Source organism: Pinus tabuliformis, chromosome 8 (assembly GCF_031772625.1).
Source record: "Pinus tabuliformis cultivar Carrire ecotype Pingquan chromosome 8, CPIR1, whole genome shotgun sequence".
Classification (NCBI taxonomy): domain Eukaryota; kingdom Viridiplantae; phylum Streptophyta; class Pinopsida; order Pinales; family Pinaceae; genus Pinus; species Pinus tabuliformis.
Genome location: NC_142294.1, coordinates 479,204,961 through 479,220,523, shown reverse-complemented (window position 1 = coordinate 479,220,523; position 15,563 = coordinate 479,204,961). Strand labels below are relative to the sequence as shown.

Genomic DNA, 15,563 nt, shown 5'->3' with positions numbered 1-15,563 from the left:
AATACCCAACAGGTCCGAAATCCATTTGACAGTATCTAACTTCACATCATTATGGAGAAGGAAGGATTTTTCCTTGTTAATGATCAGGCCGATGGCTCTCTGAATTCTTGAGAGAATGTCGTTTATGCAGGTCCAGGAAGCCCTACAGAGCATAGCAAGGATGAGAATATCATCAACGAACAGACTATGAGGGATGGATATGTTCTTGCAGATTTTAACTCGAAGGCATCTCTTCTCCGCAACAACTTTGTTGATATGACTGCTGAGAGAATTCATCACCAGAATGAACAGCAGTGGAGAAAGGGGACATCCCTGGCGAAGACCCCTCTCAGCTTGAAAAAAAATAGAAGGAATGCCATTCACAATCACCGAGTATTTAACATTCTCTACACAAGACATGACCCAATTAACCCCTTGGGATTTAAGTCCAATTTTTGCTAATAGGATTCTCAAAAAACCCCAATCGACACAATCATAAGCCTTTTGCAAGTCGATTTTGAGGATAGTAGCATCCATATTCTGCGATATAATTTTAAAGAGGCTTTCTTGAGTCATGGCAACCGCGTCCAAGATTATTCTGCCCTTTAAAAAAGCGTGCTGTTCTCTGGAAATATAGGAGGATAGAAGGGGCTTCATACGTTCTGCAACAATTTTGGAAATGATTTTGAACGTGATATTACATAATGATATTGGCCGAAAGTCCTAAAAGGTATCAGCGCTATGTTTTTTTGGAATAAGCGCTATGAATGTAGATGTAGTTGCAGAGTGTATATTCCCAGCCATCCGAGAAGCATCCACCATACCCAGCAAATCCCGTTTGAAGAGATCAAAATAGTGAAGGAAGAATTCTATTGGCCAGCCGTCAAGCCCCAGGCTTTTATCCTTCTTGAAGGATTTCATGGCCTTTAGAAGTTCATCTTCAGAGATGGGCCTTATGAAGTCTTCATTTGCAGCATTGTTAAACATATCTGGCACATCCTCAATACTCCATATGGCGTCCTGGAGATCAATCTCCCTTCTTTTGTACTCGTTTTGGTAGAATCGAACTGCCTCCGCCGTGATTTGGTCCTGTGAAAAAAGATTTTTTCCCCGATCATCTCTGATCCTCCAGATAGAGTTTTTTTCTCTTCTCGCATTGGCAAAGTTGTGAAAATTTTTTGTGTTCCTGTCACCTGCTTTGAGCCAGATGGCTTTGCTCTTGAGGCGCCATGTTTCCTCCTCTTTTAGGAGGATCATATTTTTCCTTTTTTCCAGCTTTCTAATCTTGTTTTTCATGTCGAAAGAAAGGCGATTTGGGTCAGCCTGCTCCCAAAGGCTATCCAGTTCCCTGCGAATGCATATGAGTTCCTCTTTATCCAATCTTTTCTTATTTTTTTGCCAGTTTTTCGAAACTTCTTTCAACCTCTTTAGCTTTTCACGGAAAGGCATGTAAGGGGCCAGATCAGAGTCTTGTATGCGCTTCCAATTCTCTGTTATGATTTCATTGAAGGATTGATCCTCCAAGATTATCCTGTTAAATTTGAAAGAGTATCCCACTCTGTACTTGTTCCCTTGCCAGGTTAGGGAGATAGGCCCGTGATCCGAAGAGTGGTCTTTACCGACTGTTACAACAGGCATACCCATAAATCCAATAACACTGGCATGTATAATAACTCTGTCAATCCTCTTAGCTGCATATGCTTATCCGGTTCTACAGTTATCCCAGGTGGGAAACATTCTGTCAGGAGAAATATCCGATAAGTCCCTGTAGAGAAGCTCCTTGTTTATTCTCTCTGCCAGAGGGTCGAAATTCCTTTTCATGCGTTGCCGGAACAAGCGGGAGAGAGAGCATCTTTTGTGAAAACCATCTTTGTCAAAACATCACGGCAGATCAAGAACAGATCAACTTGGAGCTTTAAACAGCAGCACCCCAGAAAAACAAACAAACAGAGAATGAAACCATTCAACATCTATGAATTACACAGCCTAGACCCCAGAAGAAAAATATTCGCCTGATAGGAATCAGATATGGCCACCATCTCGGTACAGAGAGAGTTGTCTTTATATAAAAGACTTAAGACCTGTTGCGAATGAAGGAAGAGGGAAACTACAACTAGACTATCAGTGTGTTATTTATAACTAGATACTGTGAAGACATGGATAAACCCATATGGCTTTCTGCATGGAGAGAAACATCCTGTCTGCACTGCGTGTCCAGGAAGATAGATTGCGTGCAGTGAAACCGCTCTTTCCAGCCAGGTGTCACTGTAGGGAAAACGACTATCCTGTGGTAGACCAACAAGAGGATACTCCCCGCCTTCCTAAGATCAAGACCCCATGCCTAAAGGAGTAAAAAAAAACACTGTCTGTCTGCGGAGATGGCGAGTGGCTGTAATCTACTGGACTCTGTCAGCGCCTGTTATGACTCCGCTTATCTCCCGTGTTCGTATGCATAGTGGTATTGAATAATTTAAATATGTCTATGAGCTTTCCATTTATACGAAAGGAGATATCCCTTGGTAATCCATTGGGTGAAATAACAACAATAATTTTGGAGAAGATTTTGGAATAGACATAATTTGGGACTCTAAAGGTATCCCTTGAATGAATAACTCAATGAAAAATGGTAGTGGAATCATAGAATTATCTCCATACAAGGACGTGATGAGAATCACTATAAGCTCTATTTAAGGATGATGCACATAAGGAAGAAAATATTGGGAATCAACTAATGAATTTGAATAATTATGGTAATAATGAGATCCATGTTGAAGGAACTTGGAAAGTATGATGGCATAGATTAAATGAATAAATCCATAATAAATTTGATCAATTTAAGGAGATAAGTTGTGTGCATGACAACATCTATAATAGTTTTTCTCTAATGGGAGAACCAAATTGTAAGGTTTTCCATAAGTGACTAACTATATGCATGAATTATGGATATCAAGATGTATGTATTAGCCAAGTGTGTCAATTTTATGAATTTAAGAGAGGAGGGAAAGAAACCACAATGGACAAAGATGAGAAATTAATTCCAATTTGGTAATATGCATTTGAAATTGAATGAAGTGAAGTAATAGAGATGGAATATTAGGAAATTGTGACTACTGGAGAAAACAAAAATATATCTATGAATATTTGGTATGAGGAAGTGAAGGGTTGATTCTATCAAGAAGAAATTTTTCTTAAGGTATTGATGAGTGGATTGATAAACATGATTGGTAAAGGTCAAAGTGATGACATGTATAATTTAGAAGTGTCAAGATAGAGAGTTGTAAGCACTTGTAATTGGTGAGAAATGACAAGTGATGAATTAGGAGAATGTTTCAAGGATAACGACTATTTACATTTTGGAAAATAAAATAAACTATGTAGACTAATGAGAAAACATCGAGCATGAAGCATAGGCATGAATCTTGTTGGGAATTTTATAATGAGACTTTGAAAATGATTACACATAAATTGGCAAAGGAAGTGAGAATCAACTAATAAAGGGTGTACTTAAACAACTTACTAGTGTGTGTCATTAGTATTGAAATAAATTATTTCCAAACACATTGAGCATACCAAATCATTCATGGATGATAATGGTTGTAGTGGTTACAAGCATTTCAAATTCTAAACTAAATATTTAACGAGTGAAAATTAAGGTGGAAGAATCCCTAGTCCAACTTGAAGATGGATGAATCTACGATAAAAGAGATCAAGTGGGAACTTGATGAGATAAGAAAATCTTCTTAAGATGAACAATGACAATTATGCAAGTGACGGATAAATCACTAGGGGACAACAAGCCTCATGTGGGTTGATTAAGCATAACATAAGACTTAAATAAGGAAGACCTCGAGTATGTGTGTCATTTGGACAAGCACAATATGTATAGTGATCATGAAATTTTAACTTGATATTTATGATTTTACAAATGGTAATATCTTAACAATGAATTTCACTAAAATTTCCTTGGGGAAGGAAAAATATTTGACGAGAGATTAAGGCTCAAGATGATGATACTCATTGAAATTTAACAATGTACTTAGATGAGTATATCTACAGTGTAAATGGTTAACTTCCTAATAGAAAGAACAATAAATTATTATTGAAAAGTAATTGGTACCTTGATGAAAACATGACACTAATAATGCTCATGAGATAACATAGATCTTAGAGGGATGTTGAATAATCTTAATTCATAGTTAGCATTCATTATTTATATAAGTAAATGAAATTAATTCATGATAAGAATATTTATAGTGTATTGTTGTTCTATATTTGATAAGTATTGAGATGATTTTCATATTAGTGATGTTTCATGATATGATGGTATGTGGTAAATGTATATAGCTCTGATGAGAGGTTAATGATGTATATGTGGTGCTTATTTAATGATTTGTTATGCTAATGATGTTGAATTCCCATGATGGATATGGTATACACAGGGATCATGATGTTATGACATGATGTACATTGACATGTGGTTCATTTATTATGTGATGTCATGATATATCTTTAATGCAAATATGTTGATGTTATAACTTATGAGGGTATTTTATGATGTGAAGCATGTGGTAATCACATGAATGTTTACGATATGTAAGAGTGTGTATTTATTTACTATTTAGAATGTTGTGATAACAATGATGTTATGTTATGAGGATGACATGCAAGATTTGGCATATGGATTATTTTTGTTATGATGTTATGATTATAACTAATGCATTGAATGTATGTTGAGATGTGGTATTGATAGGAAATCCACAAATGGGCCGAGAGGTCTAGTTTATTTGATGATCTCGTAGGAACCCATACCTGCAAGGGAGAATATGTAACACCATATGGGATGGGGACAAACTCAATCAACACTACATATGCCAGTGGTTCCTTTGTCTTGTATAGCTCTTGATGGATAGCTCTTGAGGGGCTATGGGACCATCTTGAGGAGGCCAAGTGCCTGATATTGTAGGTTAGGTGCCTAGTATTGGATTGGGATGCCGAAGTCTGGTGGGGGTGTAAGGACTTTGATGCCTGGGGTTGTGTGCCTTAGTAGTTGTGGAGGGAGTGGGCCAACCTTGCGAGATGCCCGGAGTCATTGAGTACCGTACCGGATGCCTGCCTTGGGGCAGATGAGGTCTGAGTTAGGCGCGAGCCTTGGGGCTAGCCTTGGACTAGGATAAAAATCAGGGAGGCTTATGCCTAGTTCCGAAAGTGGGAAAACGGACAGAGATTCCTAGAGATTTTCCGGGTGTTGTGAAAACTTTCGATGCCTGTTGGTTATACTAGTTCAGCAGAGGGTGTAGGGCCAACATGAAGTAATAAATAACTAAATAAATAAAATGTTAAATAATTAAACTCAACTTCAGGACGAAGTTCCTTAAAGAGGGGGAGTATGTAATGTCCCCTAATAATAATAAAAATAATAAATAAATAATATAATATTAAAATATAAGAAAATAAATCATAAACAATAAAGAAAAGATAATAATAGTAAATAAATGATAAATAATGAAGAAACTATAATAATAGTAAATAAATAAAATAATAAATAACAATACTAGAGTTCTAAATAAATATAAATAAAAATAAACTGTAAAAATAGTAAAAATAGGTAAAGTTAACAAAAAGTAAAATAAAATAAGAAAGTGTTAAATTAAGAGAACGATAAAAATAGTAAGAATAAGTAAAGTTATCAAAAAATAAAAAGAAATAAAATAAGAAAAAATTATATTAAGAGAATTACTAAATTAAGGTAAAATTAAAATAAAGAAATAAAAGTTGCATGTTGACACATGGAGTGTGTGCATGCAGTTCCCCTTCCAATGTTTGCTTTATTTAATAGATAGTGAGGAAGATGAGAGATGATTCCATGATTCCATCATCCATTCTCTTGGGAGAAAAGTGTTGTGAGACAAAGGATTCCCTGGCAGTAGTACGTTTATTGAGGGCTCGGAGGTGGCCAGTAGTAGCAAGATTTTGTGCAACTGAACCTACGGTTGGGTGGAGATTCGTCCCCAAAAGTTTGTTGCGATTAGCAGGATTCAAATAGCGTTCAACTCCAAAATCACAAGTAAGAAATATTATCGCCACAGGTAAGTTGTCTCTGCTCATATCTCCGAATTTCGATGTTAAATAGTTGATAAATTGCATGTTGATTATAAATCACATGATTAATCTAATTAGTTGCATGTTTTAATTTCGGGGTTGTTACAATGTAGTCCATGAAGGTTTCCAACCGACATGGTCACACCACATCATCCATCCGATCCACAAATCGGGCCCCAACTCAAATCCCAATAACTACAGAATGATCATGGTGGGCCACACGTTCGCAAAGTTGTATGCTACTTCTCTACATAGGAAGCTCTCCAGTGACCTTGAGCAAAGACAAATCAAAGCTAGGGGACACGTAGGTTTTTGACCAGCTCATCAGACCATTGCCCACATCTTCACCCTCCATGTTGTAATTGAGGAGGCATGACATCGATCTTCGAAAGTCTACTATTGTTTCGTAGATTTTCGAAAAGATTTTGACTATGTTCTGAGGGAAGCCTTACTCCAAAGACTTTGAGATATTGGCGTCTCGACGATCCTATTGGCAGTTATTACATGCCTATATGATCCCGTCCTTGGTCGTCTTTGCATGGCTCATGGGATGTCTGATTTCATCCGAAGCACTATTGGGGTTAAATAGGGTTGTCCATTGTCCCCTACCTTGTTTGGGATCTATATTAATGAGTTGGAGGCTTTTCTACACGAGCATATCTAGGAGACTAATGGTTTCCTTCTTCACCAGGTCATGATATCTATTTTAATCTTTGTTGATGACATGGTTCTCCTCTCCTCATCTCCAGAAGGATTACAAAGGAAGTTGGATGCCTTAGCTCTATTTTGTGATCTTCAACAGTTGATGGTCAAACTGGGTAAAACCAAGGTTATGATCTTCAATGGGGTGAAGAAAACTTCAGACCTTCACTTCGTATTCAAAGGAGAGGAGGTTGAGATCATTGGCACATATACATACTTGGGGGTGTAATTCTCAAGTCCCCGCTTCAGTTTGTGACAAGCGGTTCAGCCTCAAATCAATAAAGGATGTGGAACTTTAGCCCTTCTTGAGAGATAGTGCTTTCGACATCACTTCCAAGACATCTCGTCCAAGATGAGCCTCATGGACACCTTGATCCATCCCACTATTCTATATGGCTCAGAGATTTGGGGACCGTCTTTACTTGAGTCGGATTGGGCTTCAGTTGAGAGAGTCCAAACTCTCCTTCTCTGCCGCATCATTAGATGCAAATAGACAATACCTCAACACATCATCCTTGCAGAGTTTGGAGCTCAACCCTTTCGGCTTGATACAATATTCCATTTGGTCTCATTCTTGCATCGTGTCTGGGGATTTGCAGACTCGATAAAGAGTAGGGATCGTTACCCTTACTTGGCATATTTCTCTTCTGAGACTATTACTCGTTCTACTCCCTCTAGCTAGGCTAGATGCTAGTTTACATGAGTTTCAGATCTCTTAGAGTCAATGGGCATTCAGTTGGATTGTATCCCTCCTTTCCGATATCGTTGGATGCTCCTGGACACCTTATACCTATTAGACAAGAGTTGAACAAGATCATCAAGGAGGACTTCTACATGCAGTTCGTCCACGTCACCTGGGTTAATCCTCCAGGAGGGTTGCGCCCAAAGATGGCCTTCTACACTGAGCACTTCTTAGCGTTGACAGATAGGCACATTACTTGACCCCAGTATATGTTTCATCACTGGATGCATACTCTTTGCATTCCTCTATGCCAGTTCAGAGTAGGTTCTCATAAACTTCGGGTAGAGATGAACCACCAAATTGATAGACTAGACAAAATCTGTTAGGTATGTCATTTACAGGAAGTAAAGACTGAGGTGCACTTCATTTTTGGATGCCCTATCTACTATGTGATCAGAGGAAGGTTGCATTGCCTATTCAGAGACTCTAAGACCCTCACAGACTTTTTCAGGTATCCCGATTAGAGATGTCTAACCCTATATATGCAAGAGGCTCTTAGGTTCCGAGTGCATATTCTTCAGCCTCCCATCAAACCAGACCCCACATAGAGGATCACGACATTTTTCAGGGTACTACCTTCAGACAGGGGCATAAAGAGAACGATTGATACCTTTTCATATCTAGACTCTAAACCAGTGAGGATCCATGGGACCTCACCTCACCGCACGAGACCTCAAAAACAAAAAAGTCTTAGATTTGTCCCTAGGAGATGGACTAGGTCCTCCAGACCTGATCAGTGCACAAACTCACCCAGACAATGAGTTAGTGAACAATCTACACCTCCCACTGGCCCTTCATTAGGCTAGCAAACTTTGTGGAATTTTTTTCAGTGTTCTTTAGGCAGCCTCAAGTGTTAGGAGAGATGGGTCTGATCTTTAGACCCATTAGCCCCTGGATCTTATCCGTCATGGCATTCCATACATTGTATCTTTTATGTTCCTGCATTGTACCTTTTATATTCATTCATTATATTTTTATAAGAGACCGTTTGGTTCTCCTGCACTTTATGGAAGTCATTGTATTCAATAGTCCCTTTGACCTACTTTGTGGTCATTAGTTCGATATAAATATAATTATCTTATCTTATCTTATCTTATGGAGTTATCCAACGAGTTCATTTCTTTAATTTGTTTAACTTTATGTGTAATCATATATCTGAGTTTTTTTTTTTCCACTGTTTACTTTCCATTGAAGCAGATTGCTTTCCATGTATTGTTTATATTTGTTTGATATGATAGCCTCAAAACAAAATGAACTACCTGTCTGCAGAACATTTCTTGTGACCTCTTTGGTTTTTCCAACCAAGCCTTCAAAGTAAATAATCAAAGATTAATTGATATACTTTGGTTGTATGTTTTGTCGGTCATAGCTCATGTATTTATCCTGTAGGGCATGAACTTTTATGAGATTAAAGTTGATTGAATGTTTTGGTATTGATAGTTTTTGGGTCTTTTTGTAATTGACATTTGTTCAATATGGGAGACCTTTACTACTTTCATGGTTGTTTGACCTTCAGCTCTGACATTTGCAGCTACCTTGGTGGACAAAGACGACTTGCAAAGGTGGACAAAGACTACTCGTGCTTTTCTACTATTTTTCCTTCTCGTTTTTCCAGATTTCAAGAATGACCGTAGTTGAGCACTACAACAATAGGAATTTCAAATGTGTCTGCCATGTCTATGTATGGAGTATTATTGTATCCATGTCCTTGAGTCGGGTTCAAGAATTTTATAGTTTCTACAACTTTTATGTTCATGTTTGGGTTTCTCAGATAATGGTAAACTAAGTTTCCCAAAATTTGCAATCCAAAAGACCCACATATTATAAGTGATATTAGAAAATACCACTTGTCTGGAGGTAGGATTGATCAAACGAGCAATGGTTTTCTAAATAAAATATACACGACCTTTGTTCAAAGATGAGATCTATCTCGAATTTTCAATACCTTGGACAACGATGGCGATGGCATGGTTACTGTAGACGATGTACAAGGGTTACTAGAAAATCTTGGAATTCGACATATCTTTGATGATAATATGAAATTAGTGATATGTTCTTATGATCATATGAACTTCATAGTTTCCTTTCATTTTATGTCATGACTCTTTTAATAGCTATTTTAGTTTTTGGTCTATGGTAGTCATTTTAGTTTTTATCATTTTATTTTAGTTATATTATTGGTTTTCTTTAGTTATACTTAAAAACTAATTTAGTTTAGCTAAAATTTATTTTATTTTGGTTTAAGCTTAAATATTTAGCTTTGATTTAGTAATGTTGATTTTATTATTTAATAGCATATAAATTTGAATTTTATATATTCATGTTATAATTTGAGTTATTTTAAATTATTTTTTATTTAAAATTATAGTTAATTAATTTAATGTAAATTTTATATTATTTTTTATTTTTATTCTTAAATTTTATTCAAAGTTTTATTTATTGTTTAATATTTTGTTTTAAAAAATTATTGATTGTTTGGGTTGTAGATGGATATGGAAAATTTTGAAACACAAGATCATGAGATACTTAAGAAACTCAAAAATAAACTTTTGTACCCATGTGAGAGATTTAAACTTTTTGTACTAGTGTAAAAAACTTATTCAACATTCCTTTAGCCCTCTAAATACAATTGCTAATTATTAAATATCTTATAATTTGGAAAATTTTATACAAATATCATCCACTTTGTCATTATCATAACATCAAAAACGTGCTATAGGGAAACATCCATCTCCTTCTTCCATGGCACCACATAGGATTCCAACCCTCATAAAACCCTAAACCTCATCTCAAATGAAACCCTAAATACTCGCAGCACAGTGCTCACTTTTGGTCTACGGAAACGTTTTGCCCTCCGAAACCATCTACGACGATATTCATCCAGACATCCAGTCCGGCGGGCTCCTCCAGGTAGTTATTTCTCTGTTTCTGCTTTTAATTTCAGCAAGGGTACATTTTAATCTGCGATTTCATTGTTGCAAAGATAATGTCTATTCATCGAATATTGAAACGTTTGATAATGAAGGAAGTACCCCTAGTATCCACTCATGTATCGATCCCAATTTTGCTGTTTCGTCCTCTTCAAATTCATGCAAATCCCCACATAAAAATCGCCAAATTCTGCACGGAAATAGCAAACCCAGCCCCAGCTCCACCAGATGGGGGCGTTGTCACAGATTTTTTCATCAACAAATGCGGTATGTCAGAGAAAGATGTTTCAAATGTCCTTAAACTTCGCAAGGGCTTGCTGAATAAACCAAGCCAGGATTTGGAAGAAGGTTTGGAGTTGTTAAGTGAATGTGGTTTGACCACCCCTGCTCACATTCGAAGGGTGGTTCTTCGCAACCCTGGGATCTTCTTATATAAATCCAAAAGGGACTTAAAGTCTAGGCTCAGCTATCTAAGGTCTATCATCAACAAAGAGGATATCTGCAAGCTTCTTTATACCGATTCAAAAATTATTAGTAAGAGTGAGGATAAGCTTAAATCTGCGGTTTCAGTCTTGCAAAGATTGGGTATTGAGGGCGATGCATTATCAAAGTTATTGGCAACGGTACCCCGTCTCCTCAGCCATACGGAGGAAAAAGTTATGGAGTCATTTAAAGTGGTGGAAGGTCTGGGTGTCGGGAGGGGATCCAAGATATTTGGGCACGCTTTGCGTGCTTTACTAGGAATTGGGAAAGAAAAGATAGATCGCAAACTGCGGTTTTTGAGCAGTTTAGGTTTCTCTGAAAAACAAATTTACAAGCTCTCATGTTTGAGGCCGGCGGTTTTGGGACTTTCAGAGGAAAAACTGAAACGGAAGGTAGACTTTCTTGTCAAATCACTGGGACTTCCATTGGATGATATTGTTAGCTGTTCCAGTCTGGTGACATATAGCTTGGAGAAGAGGATAATTCCTCGGTATAGAGTAATGGAGGCCTTGAAGTCCATGCAACTGTTGAAGAGAGAGAGGATTTTTTCACAAATTGTTAATTACACAGACAAAAAGTTCTTGGAAAAGTATATTAATGGGAATCCCGAATACTCCTCCGTTCTGCGGGATATTTACTATGGAGAAAAAGCTGTGAAAGCTAATCGTTGACAAGGAGACTTGCAGTGAGTGTTTTTCAGTCAAAAGGATTCAGCGAAAGTTGTGAGCAGCTTCAATCAATATGAAGTTCAATAGTTGTGAGCAGCTTCAATCAATATGAAGTTCAATCGTTGTGAGCAGCTTCAATCCATATGAGATTTCATTACTGCCTTTATTTGTAGTCTTTTGTGGATTCCTTGGCATAAAAGAAGGGTGCTTGTAGCAGGGGCCAGCTAACAGTTCTGAGAAACAGATTTTAGAACCGGAGCGATTCACAGCGTTGCTTTTAACTGAAGGTGCAACTCACCTCCTTCGTTACCTCAGCATGAGAAAGGCAAATGGCCAATATTGATTTGTAACCAACACACCCCAGACATTATTGTGTTGCCATCTTGTACTTTACACCACAGTTCAGCGTGCGTCTGAGCACATACGTGTCTCACAGCAAATACCTCATCTTTGCAAACCATAAACAGAGTTAGCCTCTTATTTGAATGGATGTTATTAATGGCTTTAAATGAGGAGTTTAACTCTTATATAATGGCAGATTGCCTTTACCGATATATGCATTTTCCATGCAGAACAGTATTTTTGTTTTAATTTCTTAGCAATTTCTGTATTTTTCTACACATTTTCTGTTAGTATTATATGTTTTTATAGCAAAATATGAAGTCGCTATCGATTATACTAGAACCCTAGTCAAGTATTCAAATGACACAATCATTTTAGCGTTATGCCTTCTGGGGCGATTTTAGTCCCTTGCAATCCTACAAGTTTTTTTTGAATGAACCATTGTATTTAGACATGGATGATTTCACAGTACTATTTTAATACATAGATATTTTGTTTTTTTTATAGAATTTTAAATAATACTTCTGCAAATTTAACATTGCCTATGCTTGTCCTTGTTGTCAAACATGGTTTGGATGGACTATGGATTGTAACCTGGAGTATAATACATTTTCATTTGAGTTTTAGTCACAACACTTTTTGTTCTGTTGTGAATTCTTTGTCATAATGTTTTTATTAAAAAATTGTTAGAAAATTAGTTTATCTGAAATGGGTTTGGAAAAATATTGATTTGTAGAAATGTCATGATTCTTCCATGTCTTGTTCTTTATAATGGAGAACATTGGAGGTTAAACAAAGGTAGCAATCCATATAACTATGATCTTGTCAAACATGTTTGACTTCTTGTCAAACATGGTTGATTTAAAATCCAACCTCTTAATGAATATGGAGGTATTAAAACACTATGGAAGTTTCCTTACTTCACAAGTGAGATAATCCTATTACACATTGCAAGAACAATTTGGAATCTTTAATCTGATACTTATCATTAATGTCAACAAGATTTTGAACAACAATACACATGTGAACAAAATATTGAAGTTATTGAGTTAAAATTTTACTCTCAATACCATCACTACATATCACAACCATCCATTATGTAGGTACAAAGTCTGACCACAAGTTCACAACCATGACTTTAAAAGATAATCTCACTTCTTTACCTTATTGATAGTTCTTTACCATCCTTTTTTTTTTTCAATATCATTTTATTTTGTATGAGGAATACACATGTTTTGGTCCTTAAGATGCTACTCACACAAGGCTCAGAGCCCTTATAAGAAATACTCTTTATGAGCTCAACAAGTTGCATGCAAAATTTGAACTCAAGTAGGGAGAATAACACATTTCTCCTAACTACCCAAGCTAAACCCAATTGACCACATGTAACCATCATTACATAAAGGAGAAAGCACTGATTCAACCATAACTACATTCAACAATGTGCAAAAGAATGCAACAGTTGTGATCTTCAGACTAATTATTGACTCATTAGTCTCAAGAGTTTACACTCTTCCCATTTGATTCATGAATCTGCATTACTACACCTATCCTTTAAGCTTAATGCAAGGAGCAGTAAACCCCATAAATCTAAAATTTTAAAAGTATCGTTACAAAAGATGGGCATTCAATATCGAGATCCTTTCATGAGGCGAAAGTTTTTCTTAAATATTTGTACTGCATAAACCATCAATATAAGTGGAAGGAATGGAGGAAGGTTCTAGTCGCTCCCATAAAGTCGACCATTGGTAAGAAGAGGGGGAGTCACTAACAAACTCCTTGCGGAGTCTTCTTTGCTTTTCATTTCATTTCATTTGATATTAAATCCAGGGAATGCCATGTAATTTCATTTCATGAGTTGTGATTGGAGATAGAAAATCTCTATATAACATCACAATAGTGCAAACAAATCTATAAGCAAAGCTCACTCACTATGCTACACTTGCTTCATAATTGTGAATGAGAATTCCTTTGTTTGTCTTGTTGATTACATAGAGTTGTGACCCTAGAAATATAAATGGCTCTAAAGTTAATTGCAAAAGTGTTGGTCAATGTCATTGAGGGTAAGGCAGTGGCGGCGAGTGGTGTGTTTGATAATTGATTAGTGGTATGATGGAATATAAATTGGAGGAATGCAAATGCTGATTCTCCATAAAATTTATCTCATCTGTCCTCCACATAAGCAACTATCATTCTCCATGGCTTATTATATTATCAATTATTCCAAGCTCCACATATGGGAGGTATAATTATAACTAACATCCATTCTCGTTCCCTTTTCTTGTACATTTTAAATTATTACTACTTGTGTTTCCTTTGCATAAATGAAAATGATTATTACATTTATCTAACTAATTGAATAAATGAAATCTCTACCTTATGGGGTTTGTGCTAGTGTAGTTTGAAGAATACAACAAGCTCATATACCTAGATGTTGGCATCCAAGTGTATGACATCATCAATCACCTCTTTGATCTACTAGATAACCATTTTTATGTTGTGGTGGACTACTTATGTGAGAGTACATGGGCCCACACTCCACAATACAAGATCGGTTACTACCAACAATGCACAAAGAAGGTGCAATACCTTCTATGTCATAGTTAAGAAGGACTCACTTCCAAGTGAAATAGTGCTTGAGCTAGAGGTGTATATAGTCTATACAATGTTCCCTCATGAACCCCAATCATCCTTTCTTCATTGATACTATAGCCCTTATCCCAAACCAAAACCTTGCCATTAACAAAAGAAACTTTATTACCCTTATCCTCTAGACAAGAAATAGAAAGTATTTTTCTTCAAACCTATAACATATAAGATGTTGTTGAGGTGAATGTTTCCACCTGGTTCAAGCTCCAATGATATATACCAATGCCTTTCACCAGATAGCATTTTTTTGTCTCCAAGTTCGATAGTGTGAGATGAATTTCCTTTTGACAAGGTTTGAATTTGATTGTATCCTCCCGTCATGTGCCCGGAGGCACCACTATCGATAACCTATACATTTTCATCCTTGAAGGCGCTGAATAGAGCAAAGAACATGTTTCCTTCTACTTCTTTCGTTACTAGCTTGGGGATGATCTTCAATATGTAGTTCTTGATCGAGATAACAAGATTTCCAAGAAAACTGAAAGCCTTCTTCATGATTCTTGACATTGTGCCAGCGAACTTGTGATCTTTAGTCTCATTGTTGCACCTTAGCTCTAATACCATGTTGGAAAATATGGAGACTTAGTAATTATAAATTATTTTTCTTCACTTGATAATTACTTGTGATGTTAGATTTTCTTCTATTACTTATTTGACTATGTTCATCAAGCAATCATAAAAAACAAGAAGAGTAAAAAGAGACATAGTACACCAAAAATAGGCTCCAAGATAGGGCAAGAGCCCTCTAAGGGGAAAGCTTGGAAAATACTTCTCTTCTTATTTATAATATGCTTACAAAAAAGACTTCAAAGATCCAAAGACCCAAGCCAACAAACCCTGCAAGATCCAAGTCATCCTCCAACAAGATTTGCTTCAAAACAACTTCGAGAACTTCAATACATCAACCCAACCACTGAAACTTCGGCCCTACAATTTCAACCTCCAACAACTGGCCCAGAATTTCATCCT

The 15,563-nt window shown here is 36.6% G+C and overlaps 2 protein-coding genes across 2 annotated transcripts; one reads left to right on the top strand and one right to left on the bottom strand.

The window, feature by feature from the left end:
- Nucleotides 1-702: 702 nt before the first annotated feature.
- On the bottom strand, nt 703-1,623 carry LOC149236152 (uncharacterized). The gene has a single exon (XM_089368789.1). It carries the CDS (start codon nt 1,621-1,623, stop codon nt 703-705), a length of 921 nt encoding a protein of 306 aa, XP_089224915.1.
- Nucleotides 1,624-10,240: 8,617 nt separating this feature from the next.
- Nucleotides 10,241-12,093, top strand: LOC149236151 (uncharacterized). The gene has a single exon (XM_089461522.1). It carries the CDS (start codon nt 10,509-10,511, stop codon nt 11,604-11,606), a length of 1,098 nt encoding a protein of 365 aa, XP_089317648.1. The 5' UTR covers nt 10,241-10,508; the 3' UTR covers nt 11,607-12,093.
- The last annotated feature ends 3,470 nt before the right edge of the window (nt 12,094-15,563 follow it).

Coding starts and splice junctions, on each gene's coding strand:
- LOC149236152 (XM_089368789.1), bottom strand. CDS start 1,623: ATGGGTATGCCTGTTGTAACAGTCGGTAAAGACCACTCTTCGGATCAC.
- LOC149236151 (XM_089461522.1), top strand. CDS start 10,509: ATGTCTATTCATCGAATATTGAAACGTTTGATAATGAAGGAAGTACCC.